This window comes from Lepidochelys kempii, chromosome 2 (genome assembly GCF_965140265.1).
Source record: "Lepidochelys kempii isolate rLepKem1 chromosome 2, rLepKem1.hap2, whole genome shotgun sequence".
Lineage (NCBI taxonomy): Eukaryota > Metazoa > Chordata > Testudines > Cheloniidae > Lepidochelys > Lepidochelys kempii.
This window is the reverse complement of record NC_133257.1, coordinates 223,926,128-223,942,285: the sequence shown is the minus strand read 5'-3', so window position 1 is coordinate 223,942,285 and position 16,158 is coordinate 223,926,128. Positions and strand designations below refer to the sequence as shown.

Genomic DNA, 16,158 nt, shown 5'->3' with positions numbered 1-16,158 from the left:
TAAATATGTCATGAAATGATAAAACAGAATCTCTGCCTGCTGAAGAACTGTAATTGATTTTGGCTTTTCTTTGACACTAGCAGGACAGAATGTTCAGTGTGGGAAGAATGGAATACCGAGGACATGATTTATGTGTTTTTTGTTCTTGTGATAAACATAGGCCATTCTTACTATAAACAGTTTCATTAACCTTAAATGTGGTATTAATTATGAAACTTCAGATTAGTTTGTAGAATTAAAGTGTTTTTCAAATTAATATAATTTATCATTGGTGTCTATGCAAACCAAAGTTTACAGTCATTTATGCAGAGAGATCTTATTTTCTTTCCTTTGCAGAAAAATCTTTGGTAGTGGCTTCCTATATTTGTACCCATCACAGAACACTGTTAGCAGTACATTCTATGAAAGTGTTATTCCATACAGCACTGAAGCTTGGCACCTTGGAAATTAGATAGCTGATTGCTTCTGTGTTAAAAGTAATTTCTGTGAAACTAAGGAATTGTGCTGAACAAGTAGATCAATATGTTCAATTACTCTGTGTATTACACCTATCTATCTGTCTAGGCACTTATATAACTCTCATCACCGTAATATCTAAGTGCCTCATAATTGTTAATGGAGTTTATCTTTGAAACACCCCTGTGAAGTAGGTAAGTCCCATCCCCATTTTTTACAGATGGGAACCTGGGGCACAGGGCAGATCAAGGGATTTGCCCAGAGTAACGTAGGAAATCTGTAACAGAGTTAGAAATTGAACCCAGCTTCTTCTTCAAGTGATTGCATGTGTCCATTCCACTGCAAGTGTGTGCGCATCCAGGCTCCAGAGTTGGAGATTTTTCCCTTAGTGCTACCCATCGGTGTGGTGTGTGTGTGTGCCCTTAGGCACCTTGTGCTTCTGAATGATAGTATAAGGGTGGAGCTGCCTTCCCCCACTTTCTTCTTACCACCCATAATCGGTAGTCAAGTGCATTGGCTTGCGACTGCAGGTTTCTCCCTTTGCAGGGAAGTTATCTTCCTTTCTATAAATAATTAAATTAGTGCTATTTGTTAGTGCTAGATTAGTGTAATGTAGTGTTGTTTCTTGCAGAGTTGGTTCCCTCTTATTCACAGGGTACTGACACCCAGTACCAGGGTATGCCTCGGTCTCTGAGTTTTAAGTCTTGTGCTGGCTGCAAGAAATTTGTCCTGGTAAGTGACTGTCTTGTCGGGAATAGAATACCAGTTTGTGATGTAACATTTCTCTCTGCCCAATTGTTTCCCAACATGTTATCCCATTTCCTGTGCCCATAGTCCTATATTACTACAGCTCAATAGGTCCTAAGTACTGAGGAAAAGTAGTTTATTTGAACACTGCAGTTTATTTCCTCCATTCTCTGACCCTCCAATTCCCTTCCCTGTCCTTCAGGACCCATTCTCACGAGGATTTCCATCTCCAAGAATTGCAGTATCTTCTCTGTTTGGGAGCTATAGAAGAGGTTCCCCCTCTCCATTGAGTGAAGGGTTTCTATTCATGATACTTCTTGATTCTAAAGGTGAAAGGAAGTCTCAGAACCATCCTAGACCTGTGAAATTGGAACAAATACGTAAAAATGGTATCATTCCCTTCCCCAGAGACTGGTACACTGCCCTCGTCTTGAAGGATGCATATTTCCATATGGCTATCCATCAAAGCCACAGAAGATTCCTAAGATTTCTGGTCAACAACACCCATTATCAGTCTAGGCCTTTGTCTTGCCTGCTGCCCTATGAGTATTTACAAAATACATGATTGGTGGTAGCTGTATTTTTAAAGAAAACAGGAGTACTAGTGTGCCCTAACTTAGATGACTGGCTGGTACAAGGTCAATCCAAACCCTAAGTAGAAGTCAGTCTATTCGGGATCCGATCCCTCTTCAGTATTCTGGGTTTCTTGACCAATGAGGACAAGTCAGTCTTCTCTGCTGATCAGAGAACTGAATTTATAGGGCCAGTTCTGGGTTCTACAGCAGCCAGGGCATTCCTACCTCTAGCCAAATTCCAGACAACATTACATGTTTCAGTTGAAACCTCAAAGTCACTTAGAATGGTAAGAAACTGCCTCAGACTACTAGGGCACATGGCTTCTTTCCTGTGTGTGGTTTGGCATACCAGGCTTTGTCTCCGAGAGTTGCAAAGCTGGTTAAAGTCAGTGGATTCCCCGTGGATTCCAGTGGATTGTCATCCCTTGGTAATGCTGATTTGAGTGTCTGCAGGAGTGTCCACCAGACCAAAGGAGCCTCTTTGGTCTGGTGGATGGATCCAGCCAATGTGTATGGGAGTTCCCTTCACACCTCCCTTGTGCACGTTGACTCCAGTTATGGACATTTTTTTAAATTGGGGTGTTCGTCTAGGAAACCTACAAACTGAAGGGCTGTGTTTTTACCAAGATATCGCACGCAACGTAAATGTGCGGGAATTGTTGGCTATTCATCTGGTCTGTTGAGCTTTTCTCCTTCATATCAAGGGCAACAATCTACAAGTCTTCACAGACAACACTGTGGAGTTCTGCATGAACCGGGGTGGGGGGGTGGGAATCGGTCTTTGTCAAGAGGCGATACATCTTTGGAAGTTTTGTATCACCAATCTCAAAGACTCTTTCCTTCCTGGTATTCAGAAGTTGGAACATGAGAACATGATCCTTACAGCTCTGGCTTGGTCTTGCTAGCATTGGTTCTCCAGTCTGCTGAGCTTCTCTACCAGGACTTTTGATGCTACCTACAGATCCTAACTCCAATCATATGCTATGTCCCGACCGAGCCACTCTCCATTTTACAGCCTGGATGGTCCATGGTTAACACCTCAAGAGATGGAGTGCTTGGGGAATGTGCAAAACACTCCACCTGTTGAAGTGGAAGTGATTCTCCTTGTGGTCAATGCAGAGAGGAGTGTTTTGCCAGTCCTGATTTCTGTTCAACCTATTGAGGACTCTCTCTGTTCCACCTGAAATAAGAAGCCCTATAGATTAGTTCCATCAGAGTTCACATGGTAGCTATTGCTGCTTTCCATCCAGAAATTGCAGGCCACTCAGTATTTTCTGATCTTACGTCTGTTAGATTCTTAAAGAGTCTGGGCAGGTTATAGCCCCATGTCATGGAGCCCATTCCTTCCTGGGACTTAAATCTGGTGCTAACAATGTTCATGGCTCGACTCTTTGAACCAATGGCTGCGTCTCTTTACTGCATCTATTTTTGGTAACTATTACCTCTGTGAGAAGAGTGACGGAGTTACGAACATTGGAAGCTGACCCTTTTTATTCCTTTTTTTTATAAGGAGAAGGTATTATCTCCACTTACGAAATTCCTGACTAAATTAGTATCAGAATTCCACCTCAATCAAGCCATGCTTACTGACTTTCTTTCTTAAGCCCCATTCTCATAAGGATGAGAAGATGCTCCATGCTTAGGATGTTGGAAGGGTGCTGGCTTTTTTAATTGGACAGGACTAGTGTTTTAGATTGTCTTCCCAGCTGCTTATGTCAGTTGTGGACAGGATGAAAGGCTTCCAGTCTTCATGCAGAGGATTTCATCCTGGATTTTGTCCTGTACACATCTCTGCTATGACAATGCCAATGTACTCACTCTACAGGATCTCAAACAGTTTCTGCAGTTTTTTTGGCTTAAGTAACTATAACAGACCTTTTTAGAGCTCTAGCTTGGTGGTCAGTAGATTCCTTTACTACTCATTGTACTGTATCTTAGCATTCCAGAAATGATGCCACTTTTGGACAAGTAGTTTTTCAGGTAGACTCTGAAACCCATTTCTGGATTGAACTGTTTGTGAGTCAGCTGGAGTGGAATGGACCTGTGCATTCACTTGAAGGAGAAAAAACGGTTATTAACCTATTCTGGATCCGTTCTTCTTCAAGTGCGAGCTCATGTCAATTCCATTCTAAGTGTGTGCATGCCCACCTGCATGGCCATTGAAGATTTTTGCCTTAGTGGTCCCCGTAGGGCCAGCTGTAGTGCCCTCTAGAGTGCTGCACTCATGCCGCGGTATATCAGGCACTGCCGGCCCACGCCCCCTCAGTTCCTTCTTTCCGCCCATGGTGGTCAGTCAGAGTGCCTCTCTTGCTTGTCAAGAGCTAGCAGTTTCTTCCATTGGACTTTGTGCCTTCAGGCCTTTGTTCGATTCTAGTTAGTGTTAAGTAGTTGTTAAGTGCATAGTTAGCTGATAGTTAAGGTCCCAGTGGGGACTTCACCCCAAGTGGGGCATGCCCTGAGCTCCTGGTTTAAGCCCTGCTCGGTCTGTGGCAGGCCTGTGCCTGTGAGTCACACATCAAGGAGCGTTGCTGGATCTGTAAGAACTTTTGGCCTCACACCCAGAAGGAGAGGGACATTTGCCTCAGGGTCCTCCTGATGGAATCCACTCTCCGCCCGGCTTCTGAGCCCTCTACACAGGCCTCACTGAGTACTTGGGCCTCTGTGCGCAGTGTGCCGCCAGCACCCGGCTCCTCTCAGCACCATTTGTCAGTGCCAAAGAAGAAGGCAAAGAAGCACTCGCCGGCGCCGAGCAAGAAGGCCCTGGAGTCATCTGACAGAAGGACCAGGCCTGTCCGCCAGCCTTCTCCGAAAGAGCATGAGTGTGCCTCTGCGGCTGGGGCTCTTAGCCCTCTTAAAGGTCCATCGCTGATTCTGGTGAGTGGTATGGAACCCACCACCCTGCCTGCACTGTCATCATCCCAAGCCCAGGCTCGCAGAGAGCGCAGCTCTCCACCTGTTCTTATGACGTCTGTGGTGCTGCAGGACCAGGCTAAGGCTCCCCGAGAGCCAGCCATTAAGACCCCTCTGGACGTGGGGAAGTGCCATCTGTCACCAGAGAAGCAATCCCATTGCAGGTTTCAACCACGCCGCTGATCACCCAAACTCTCCTCCCAGATGCCAAGACATTATTCCCCAGTGTGGGGTCAACGCTCCCCATATTATGAGCGACGCTGTTCGCCTTCTTACCAGTCTGCATCTAGACATCGGTCTTGGTCACCGGCACCGTGTTACCGGTCTCCACAGCGCCATTCCCCCGATGCCGATCTCCCTGGTATAGCCACCGGTTGCTTATGCCTGGTCAGTGCTCACCGGTAGGCACGACCAGCCCGCAGACCCAGGCATTGACCGCTCCTTCCTGGTTGCCGGAGAGTGTGGAGGCCCAGTTCAACCCATTGCCCCAGTTTCCATGATGGGATTGGGGAGCATGGGGTGTTCCGGTGATGGTGGTGGTGATGATGATGATGCCCCCTTCGCAGCGCGTTTCAGTGGCCGCTTCGGAGTAAAGATTGACAGCCCCACCGGCACTGGGCCCGGTACCGGAAGCTTGCTCCGAGGTCGGGGTGGAGGATCTGGAGCCCACCCCCAAACCTCCATTTCCAGCAGCTGCTGAGCTTTCAGTGCCTCAACCGGTGGTCAGGGCCTCTGCCTTTTCCCCGGAGGAGGTGGATGCGGGACCTTCCAGGGCCAGACCCCCGGATGACTTTAAAAAACATCAAGCCTTTCTCAGGCGGATGGCTGAGAACTTGGGGCTAGAAGTGAAGGAGATGGCGGAGCAGGAGGACACCCTTTTCAATGTCCTCTTGGCTCCATGCCTGCCTGGATTGCCCTACTGATACACAATGGGGTCCTCCAGGTTGCTACGGCTGTGTGGCAGACCCCATCCTCTATCCCACCCACCTCAAAACGGGCCGAGAAAAAGTACTTTTATGCCAGCCAAAGGTTTCAAGTACTTGTATACCCACCCTCCTCTGAGCTCGCTAGTGTTGTTGGCGGCCAATGAGAAGGATAAGCAGGTCCCCTCGGCCTCTACGCCCAAGAACAAAGAAGCCACAAAACTTGATTTATTTGGCAGAAAAAATTATTCAACAGCCAGCTTACAATTCTGGGTGGCGAACCATCAGGCCCTACTGGGCCCAAACAATTTTAACCTCTGGGACAGTCTCCAGTAGTTCCAGGACTCCCTTCCTCAGGGTCAGGCTTGGGAGTATGGTACTCTGGTAGAGGAAGGGACCACGGCAGCCAGATGCACCCTGAAAATGGCATGGGACGTGGTGGACTCGGCAGCGAGGGTGTTTGCATCTGCGGTGGTTGTGCGACGCAGCTCCTGAATCCAAACGGCAGGCCTTTCCCAGGAGGTGCAGGCCTCAGTTCAGGACCTCTCCTTTGGTGGAGTTGGGCTCTTCAATCAAACAGATGGCAGGCTGCACAGGAAGAAGGACACTAAGGCTATCCTTCACTCGTTGGGCACGTCTCTGGGCGCTTAGCCTCTGGGACCTTTATGTGCAGAATGCCATCCACCTGATGGCCACTCACTTACCTGGAACCAGGGACGTCCTGGCAGATTGCCACAGCAGGACCTTCTCCTCTCACCACAAGTGGTCCCTCCATCTGGAGGTGGTCAACCTGACCTTCCGACCATGGGGGAATCCCCAGGTGGACCTGTTTGCATCTGGCAGAACCGAAAGTGCCACGTGTTCTGCCCCCTATATGGCAGGGACAAGGGTTCCCTGTTGTACGCCTTCCTGCTCCTGTAGTTGGGAGCACTGATGCATGCCTTTTTGCCAGTGCCACTTATCCACAGAGTCCTGCTAAAAGTGAAGCAAGACAGAGCATGGGTCATTCTTGTTGCCCCCATGTAGCCTTGCCCGCACTGGTTCCACATGCTGCTAAGTCTTTTGGTGGCCAACCCGCTGCAGTTACCTCTCTGTCTGGATCTGGTATCCCAGAACCAGAGCAATCTGCTGCACCTGAACCTGGCATCGCTGCACCTGATGGCATGGCTGCTCCATGGCTAACCACAGAGAAGTGGGAGTGCTCCGTGGTGGTCCACCAGGGCTACCTATGTGGCCAAGTGGAAGTGCTTCGCGTGTTGGACCTTGGACAAGCACATTCGTCCTGAGGAGGCCTTGTCGCAAAACATCCTGGGTTATTTGGTGCATCTAAAGCTCCAGGGCTTGTTGCTGTCTTTGGTCAAGATGCACCTGGTGGCCTTTTCTGCTTTCCACTCTCTGCTTCAGGGCAGGTCGGTCTTCGGCCGTCCCATGACGGCACGATTTCTGAAAGATCTAGAGCATCTGTACCCACGCGTCCGAGACTTGGTTCCCCCATGGGACATGAATCTGGTGCTCTCAAAGCTCATGGGCCCTCCTTTTGGATTAATACATTTGACACACAAGAATCTTCTTAAATGTATACCAGGACTCTTAACATTTCCAGTCAATAAATGATCTCCTAGTTACTGGGTTTTAGTTGAGCCAAGGCAGATTATTTCCAAATAGGTGACTAATTCTTCATATTAATGATTCTTCCAAATTAATTAAAAAACTCCCTTTCATCTCCTAATAATGAAACCTTGGGTTAGTTTCTTCCTGAAATAATCTGCATTGATATAATCCTGGTTTCCATTAATTTGAAAATGTGGTGTGGCAGGGTTCTCTTTTAGAAATAATAGTCAGGACAGCTGTTTGTTCACTATCTCTAATATCAACATTCTCTCTTCTATGCTACTCCCTCCACTTTAAGTTTCACTCCTGATGTCCAAGGCCCCCCTCTTTAAAATTTGCTGCTTCCACAAAAGCCCTAGGTGTTAACCGACGTATGTGAGAAATACTGGCACACATATCATAAGAATATTAGCAAAACCTGGTTGTGCTGGTGGTTCCATCCTCTGAATCACCCAGGGCACTGAGTGTCTGAATTGTTTTCTCTGTCCAGAGTGTTTGCTCCACAGGGAGGAATCCTTCAGAAGCCCCTATCAGCTGCTAGGATCCTTATCTTCAGTGGAATCAGCATGGTTCCATTAAGAGTGTCTTTTGTGTCCCTTTGCAAAGGGTGTCTACAGAGCAGTGTGGGTTGGGGCAAAGCTGAGGTAGAAGTCTTGGTGTATCCAATCCTGAGGTAGGAGGATTCATTTAAGGGGATACGCAGGAGCCAAGTGGTGTATTGGAATCCTGAGTTTGTAGGAGCTCTGCGGGGAACCAGGTTTTGCCCTAGAACTTGGGCTGTTTTCCTTTTCTGTATTAACAAATAGACTAGTGAGATTTTCTTACACAAGGAGTAGTTTAAAGCACCTCAGTTTGGAACAACTGACAGTAATTTACTAAACATATTAGGATTAAAAATTACTTTGATTCTGAAAATATCTCCCTTTAGAAAGTTTTTTTCTCTCTGCAAACTCTATTTGAGGCAACTAATTTAATGTCAGACAAATGTTAGAGTGGTTAATTAATCTCTGATTTATTTGCTAATTTCTTAATTTAGCAATGTTCAAAATACAACAGCTAGAAAAATAGCAAAATTTTAGTAAATTTGAACAAATGAAATATTTGTTTTTCTAGCCCCTAATTGATTATGCCTCAGCTTGTAGTATGCAGTTACCAATTAGGTAATTCAATTGCTAATCTAATAGTCTGGAAAGTTAAAATAGCTTTTTTAATTTATAAACATTTGTTGTATTGTTTTATTGTCTACATAGTCTCTAGCACACATTATTTCATGAGCTCACATATTGAGGTGTTTGAATACATTACCCTTTGTAATTGTCTGTTCTAAATTGCTCATAATTTTTTCCCAAATCTTTCAGTTTATCAGGCTGAAATTTTCTTGATCTGGGGAAAACAAAATAATCCTTCAGGCCACGAAGTGTCAGTATTTCATTTGCCTATTAGCGGAGGAAGAGATTTTCTGTAAAATAGTAAAATATGATTTATAAAAGCAAATGGCAGGGTGCTCTAACAGAGCTCTAGTGCCTGCGATTAGTTTTTACTTAGTTTTTAATAATCGGATTACAGTTCACATCAACAATGTCCCTTGAAGCCTTTAAACCACGATTTGAGGACTTCAGTAGCTCAGACACAGGTGAGAGGTTTATCGCAGGCGTGGGTGGGTGGAGATTCCGTGGCCTGCATTGTGCAGGAGGTCAGACTAGATGATCATAATGGTCCCTTCTGACTTTAATATCTATGAATCTATGAGCATGGCTAATTTGGCTGCATGCTCAAATCTACAGTGGGTTTGTTTTGAAGGTGAGGGTTGCAGAGTCCGTATTGAATGAGGCAGGCAGGTGCCTGCATGAGGGTTTCCCTCATTGTAAATGTGGGACAAGCTGCTGCATTGGTTTCTAGCTAAACATTCCAGATAAGGGTTGTATTTGTTCTTTAAAAAAATAAGTATGGAAAATTACATTAAAGTACATTAAGATATTATTCAGGTTGCATAATTAAGCATACAAAAGTCAGGAAACCCTAAAATTAAGGTTGCAATCCTTAGCTATGCTCACTTGTGTATTTGGTATGATTTAGTTTCTTATGACTTAATTGAAGAATATTTGATAGCACAATACAGTATGCACTTTTTTTCTGCGCCTATCTAAGGTGTATCTGTTAAAACAAGTTATAGGATCCCTGTCCTTGTATACTATGTGTCATGTATATTAATTACTTTCATGGATTTGATGTACACAGATTTGAAGAAGCTGCTTCACAAGTATTTAAAGTTTTTCTTTAGAAGAAAAAATGCATGATATTGTATTGTAATCCTGAGAAATATTCAGATAAACGTCAGTGTTTCTGCAATAATCAAGTTTTTGTAACAGTTGTGCAAAGTCAAAGTGGCTCTGTGTAGCATCACTACATACCAGTCCAACAAACTGAAAAATACTCCAGTGGAAGTGTCCTGTTGAATGTACTAGAACTGATCTTAAAAACGCTTAAATATTTTGTTAATATTTTTAAAATGTCTATAAAACATATGCATATCAGGGAAAAGATTACTTTTTAAAAAGAGGATACACAAAATAACCAAAAGTTTTCGTAATTACCTGTTTTGGTACTTTATTACTCAGTCTAGTGGTTTTGCACTGCCTTTTCTATTGCCAACATGTTGAGCAATTTAGATTTTATGTAAACTATGCAGAATATTATCAACTAAAAAAGCAATAATAAAATATGTCAAATATCAGAATAAAATAGATAATATTGAGGCAAGGAGGAAACCAGTGATTGGGAGAAAAAGTGATTAAAATATTTACGGTTACAGGACATCTGGAATAGAAACACGTTTTAAAATCTAGTTAGAAGATTTTCCGTGTTTTTGTCCATTGTCAATCTGTTATATTTTTAAAGTTCTCCTGTATTATTAATGAGCTGGATAGACAATTTTTAATCATACATAGGATAGAAAAAACTCAGTCAAGGTTCAGATAACACTGTTGCATTGTGACAGAACTAAAAGCAAAGAAGTCACAAAGCACGACTGATTTTTTAAAAAAAGGATGTTCAGGGATATTCTAACAAAAGTAAAAGCTGCCATTTTGTTTCTTTAATAGTATGAATCTGATGAACAGGAGAAAAGTGCCTATCAAGAGTATGACAGTGACAGTGATGTTCCTGAGGAGCTGAAAAGAGATTATGTGGATGAGCAGACGGGAGATGCCCCTGTAAAAAGGTAAACATACAGTTATTTGTCTTTTTGTATCTCTTGCTCTGTGCTTTTTAACCTTTCCTTTCTATTAAAAAGAAAAGGAGTATTTGTGGCACCTTAGAGACTAACAAATTTATTAGAGCATAAGCTTTCATGAGCTACAGCTCGCTTCATCGGATGCATGCAGTGGAAAATACAGTTGGGAGATTTATATACACAGAGAACATGAAATAATGGGTGTTACCGTACACACTGTAACAAGAGTGATCAGGTAAGGTGAGCTATTACCAGCAGGAGAGCGGGGGGGGGGGAAACACCTTTTGTAGTGATATTCAAGGTGGGCCATTTCCAGCAGTTGACAAGAACATGTGAGGAACAGTGGGGGGGAGAGCGGGGGAATAAACATGGGGAAATAGTTTTACTTTGTGTAATGACACATCCACTCCCAGTCTTTATTCAAGCCTAAGTTAATTGTATCCACTTTGCAAATGAATTCCAATTCAGCAGTCTCTCGTTGGAGTCTGTTTTTGAAGTTTTTTTGTTGAAGAATTGCCACTTTTAGGTCTGTAATCGAGTGACCAAAGAGATTGAAGTGTTCTCCGACTGGTTTTTGAATGTTATAATTCTTGATGTCTGATTTGTGTCCATTTATTCTTTTACGTAGGGACTGTTCAGTTTGGCCAATGTACATGGTAGAGGGGCATTGCTGGCATATATCACATTGGTAGATGTGCAGGTGAACGAGCCTCACATGTGGCTGATGTGATTAGGTCTTATGATGGTGTCCCCTGAATAGATATGTGTTACACAGCTGGCAACGGGCTTTGTTGCAAGGTTAGGTTCCTGGGTTAGTGTTTTTGTTGTGTGGTGTGTGGTTGCTGGAGAGTATTTGCTTCAGGTTGGGGGGCTGTCTGTAAGCAAGGACTGGCCTGTCTCCCAAGATCTGTGAGAGTGATGGGTCATCCTTCAGGATAGGTTGTAGATCTTTGATGATGCGTTGGAGAGGTTTTAGTTGGGGGCTGAAGGTGATGGCTAGTGGCGTTCTGTTATTTTCTTTGTTGGGCCTGTCCTTTCGATGTCTCTGACTCAAGGAATATTTCCAACACACCTCTGAACAACATACTAACTCACAGAGACCTTCTTACCAAGACTACAAAAAGAAGGATTCTGGGTGGACTCCACCTGAAGGTCAAAAGAACTGGGTGGACTTCTACATAGAGTGCTTCCACCGATGTGCACGGGCTGAAATTGTGGGAAAGCAGCATCACTTGCCCCATAACCTCAGCCATGCAGAACACAGTGCCATCCACAGCCTCAGAAACAACTCTGACATCATAATCAAAAAGGCTGACAAAGGAGGTGCTGTCATCATCATGAATAGGTCGGAATATGAACAAGAGGCTGCTAGGCAGCTCTCCAACACCACTTTCTACAAGCCATTACCCTCTGATCCCACTGAGGGTTACTAAAAGAATCTACACTGTCTGCTCAAGAAACTCCCTGAAACAGCACAAGAACAATTCCGCACAGACACACCCCTAGAGCCCCAACCAGGGGTATTCTATCTGCTACCCAACATCCATAAACCTGGAAATCCTGGACACCCCATCATCTCAGGCATTGGCACCCTGACAGCAGGATCGTCTGGCTATGTAGACTCCCTCCTCAGGCCCTACGCTACCAGCACTCCCAGCTATCTTCGAGACACCACTGACTTCCTGAGGAAACTACAGTCCATTGGTGATCTTCCTGAAAACACCATCCTGGCCACTATGGGTATAGAAGCCCTCTACACCAACATTCCACACAAAGATGGACTACAGACCGTCAGGAACAGTATCCCCGATAATGCCACGGCAAACCTGGTGGCTGCACTTTGTGACTTTGTCCTCACCCATAACTGTTTCACATTTGGGGACAATGTATACCTTCAAATCAGCGACACTGCTATGGGTACCCGCATGACCCCACAGTATGCCAACATTTTTATGGCTGACTTAGAACAATGCTTCCTCAGCTCTCGTCCCCCAACACCCCTACTCTACTTGCGCTACACTGATGACATCTTCATCATCTGGACCCATGGAAAAGAAGCCCTTGAGGAATTCCACCATGATTTCAACAATTTCCATCCCACCATCAACCTCAGCCTGGTCCAGTCCACACAAGAGATCCACTTCCTGGACACTACGGTGCTCATAAGTGATGGTCACATAAACACCACCCTATACCGGAAAGCTACTGACCGCTGTGCTTACCTACATGCCTCCAGCTTTCATCCAGACCACACCACACGATCCATTGTCTACAGGCACGCTCTACGATACAACCGTATTTGCTCCAACCCCTCAGACAGAGACAAACACCTACAAGATCTCTATCAAGCATTCTTACAACTACAATACCCACCTGCTGAAGTGAAGAAACAGATTGATAGAGCCAGAAGAGTACCCAGAAGTTACCTAGTACAGGACAGGCCCAACAAAGAAAATAACAGAACACCACTAGCCATCACCTTCAGCCCCCAACTAAAACCTCTCCAACGCATCATCAAGGATCTACAACCTCTCCTGAAGGACAACTCATCACTCTCACAGATCTTGGGAGACAGGCCAGTCATTGCTTACAGACAGCCCCCCAACCTGAAGCAAATGCTCACCAGCAACCATACACCACACAACAGAACCACTAACCCAGGAACCTATCCTTGCAACAAAGCCCGTTGCCAACTGTGCCCACATATCTATTCAGGGGACACCATCATAGGGCCTTGTCAAAGTTCCTTCCCCACTCTGAACTCTAGGGTACAGATGTGGGGACCTGCATGAAAGACCCTCTAAGATTATTCTTAACAGCTTAGGTTAAAAACTTCATCAGGGTACACACTTTGCCTTCTCCTTGAACCCTATGCTGCCACCACCAAGCGTGTTAAACAAACAACAGGGACAGAGCCCACTTGGAGACGTCTTCCCCCCGCTCAAAATATCCTCTCAAGCCCTACAACCACTTTCCTGGGGAAGGCTTGATAAAAATCCTCACCAATTTGCATAGGTGAGCACAGACCCAAACCCTTGGATCTTAAGAACAATGAAAAAGCAATCAGGTTTTTAAAAGAAGAATTTTAATTAAAGAAAAAGTAAAAGAATCACCTCTGTAAAATCACGATGGTAAATACCTTACAGGGTAGTCAGATTCAAAAACATAGAGAATCCCTCGAGGCAAAACCTCAAGTTACAAAAGACACAAAAACAGGAATATACATTCCATTCAGCACAGCTATTTTACCAGCCATTAAACAAAAGAAAATCTCACACATTTCTAGCTAGATTGCTTACTAGCTTTTTGCAGGAGTTCTGAAGAGCATTCCTGATCTGTTCCCGGCAAAAGCATCACACAGACAGCCTTTGTCCCTCCCCCGCCCCTCCCCCGCCCTCCCCCCAGCTTTGAAGTATCTTGGCTCTTTATTGGTCATTTTTGTCAGGTGCCAGCAAGGTTATCTTAGCTTCTTAACCCTTTACAGATGAAAGGGTTTTGCCTCTTGCCAGTAGGGATTTTATAGTTCTGTATACAGAAAGATAGTTACCCTTCCCTTTATATTTATGACCCCCCACCCCCCAAATCACAGAAAGGGTGAAACTGGCTGTGATTTCTTCCTGGAGCTCTTGGGGAAAACGGAGTTAATAAGACACATGCGCCTCTAAATATAATACCAAGTGTATAAAGACTAACAATATTTTCCACATCTCAAGGACGATTTTAACCAGTTGATTCTGGGAAACTTTCACGGGAGAGTGCATCAGCCACTTTGTTAGAAACTCCTGAGATGTGTTGTATGACGAAATCAAAATCTTGGAGAGCTAAACTCCACCAAATAAGTTTTTTGTTATTTCCCACGGCGGTATGAAGCCACTGTAGCGTAGCATGGTCAGTTTGCAGGTGGAAACGCTGTCCCCAAATGTATGGGCATAGTTTTTCCAGAGCGTAGACAATGGTGTAACATTCTTTTTCACTGACTGACCAGTTGCTTTCCCTCTCAGACAGCTTCTTGCTGAGAAACACAACAGAATGGAATTCTTGATCCGGTCCTTCCTGCATTAAAACTGCTCCCACACCATGCTCGAACACATCTGTGGTTACTAGGAACAGTTTGTCAAAGTCTGGGGCCCTTAGCACAGGGTCAGACATGAGTGTCCCTTTAAGCTGGTTAAAGGCCTTCTGACACTCTTTGGTCCACTGAACGGCATTTGGCTGTTTCTTTTTGGTTAGGTCTGTCAGTGGGGCGGCGATTTGGCTGTATTGTGGTACAAATTGCCTGTAATATTCGGCCAAGCCGAAGAAGGATTGGACCTGTTCCTTTGACTTTTGACTTGGGACAGGCCACTTTTGGATAGCATCCACTTTGGCCTGTAAGGGGTTGATAGTTCTTTGACCCACCTGGTGTCCAAGGTAAGTCACTCTGTTTAGGCCTATTTGACACTTCTTAGCCTTAACCATTAGTCCTGCCTCCCTTATGCGCTCGAAGACTTTTTGTAGATGTTCGATGTGTTCTGCTCAGGAATCCGAAAATACGGCCACATCATCAAGGTAGGCTACTGCATATTCTCCTAATCCTGCTAGGAGACCATCCAAAGTCTTTGGAAGGTGGCAGGTGCATTCCGCAGCCCGAAAGGGAGTACATTAAATTCATACAGTCCAACATGTGTGGTGAAGGCTGACCTTTCCTTAGCGGATTCATCTAGCGGTACCTGCCAATACCCCTTGGTTAAGTCCAATGAGAGATGAACTGGGCCCATCTCAGTTTCTCCAATAGTTCATCTGTGCGTGGAATTGGATAGTTGTCTGGGCGAGTTACAGCATTTAGCTTACGGTAGTCCACGCAAAAACGTATCTCCCCATCTGGTTTGGGAACTAGAACCACTGGAGATGCCCATGCACTGCCAGAGGGGTGGATTACCCCTATCTGTAGCATATCCTGGATCTCCCGTTCTATAGCAGTTTTAGCTTGAGGAGACACCTGGAAAGGTTGGACTTTAACTGGGTGAGCATTACCTGTATCAATGGAGTGGTATGCCCGTTCAGTCAGTCCTGGGGTGGCTGAGAATGTTGGCGCGTAGCTAGTGCACAGCTCCTGGATCTGCTGTCGCTGCATACGCCCAAGATGTTCACCTCTTCCATGCCACCATTACTTTTCTCTTTGTAGTAGACACTTTCAAGCCACTCAGCGTCGTCTCCTCCCTGGGCTGTAAACTGGCAAACCTTTAATTCTCTGGAATAAAAGGGCTTTAGAGAATTAATATGGTACACCTTAGGCTTTCGGTTGGAGGTGGGGAATGCTATGAGATAATTAACAGCTCCCAGGCGCTCTTGGACTGTGAATGGCCCTTCCCACGACACTTCCATTTTATGGGCCTGGAGCACCTTTAAGACCATGACCTGGTCCCCTACTTTGAAGGAATGCTCTCTGGCATATTTATCATACCAGGCTTTTTGCTCTTTTTAAGCATCCTGTAGGTTTTCTTTAGCAAGGGCTAAAGAGGTTTGGAGGGTGTTTTGTAGGTTGGTTACAAAGTCCAGAATATTAGTTCCTGGAGAAGGTGTAAACCTCTCCCATTGCTGCTTCACCAGCTGTAATGGCCCCTTAACCTCGTGGCCATATACAAGTTCAAATGGGGAAAACCCTAAACTGGGATGTGATACAGCTCTGTAGGCAAAGAGCAACTGCTCCAACACTAGGTCCCAA

General features: G+C 44.9%; 1 protein-coding gene across 10 annotated transcripts in view; it reads left to right on the top strand.

The window, feature by feature from the left end:
- VPS50 (VPS50 subunit of EARP/GARPII complex) overlaps window positions 1-16,158 on the top strand; it is a 203,269-nt gene that overhangs the window by 105,425 nt on the left and 81,686 nt on the right. For all 10 annotated transcript variants that reach the window (XR_012157551.1, XM_073333942.1, XM_073333944.1 and 7 more), the window contains one exon: window positions 10,324-10,442. Coding sequence is in view for 9 of the 10 variants with exons in the window: in XM_073333942.1 (XP_073190043.1) it covers window positions 10,324-10,442 (119 nt within the window). In the remaining variant the exon portion in view is untranslated. The remainder of the gene's footprint in view (window positions 1-10,323; window positions 10,443-16,158) is intronic.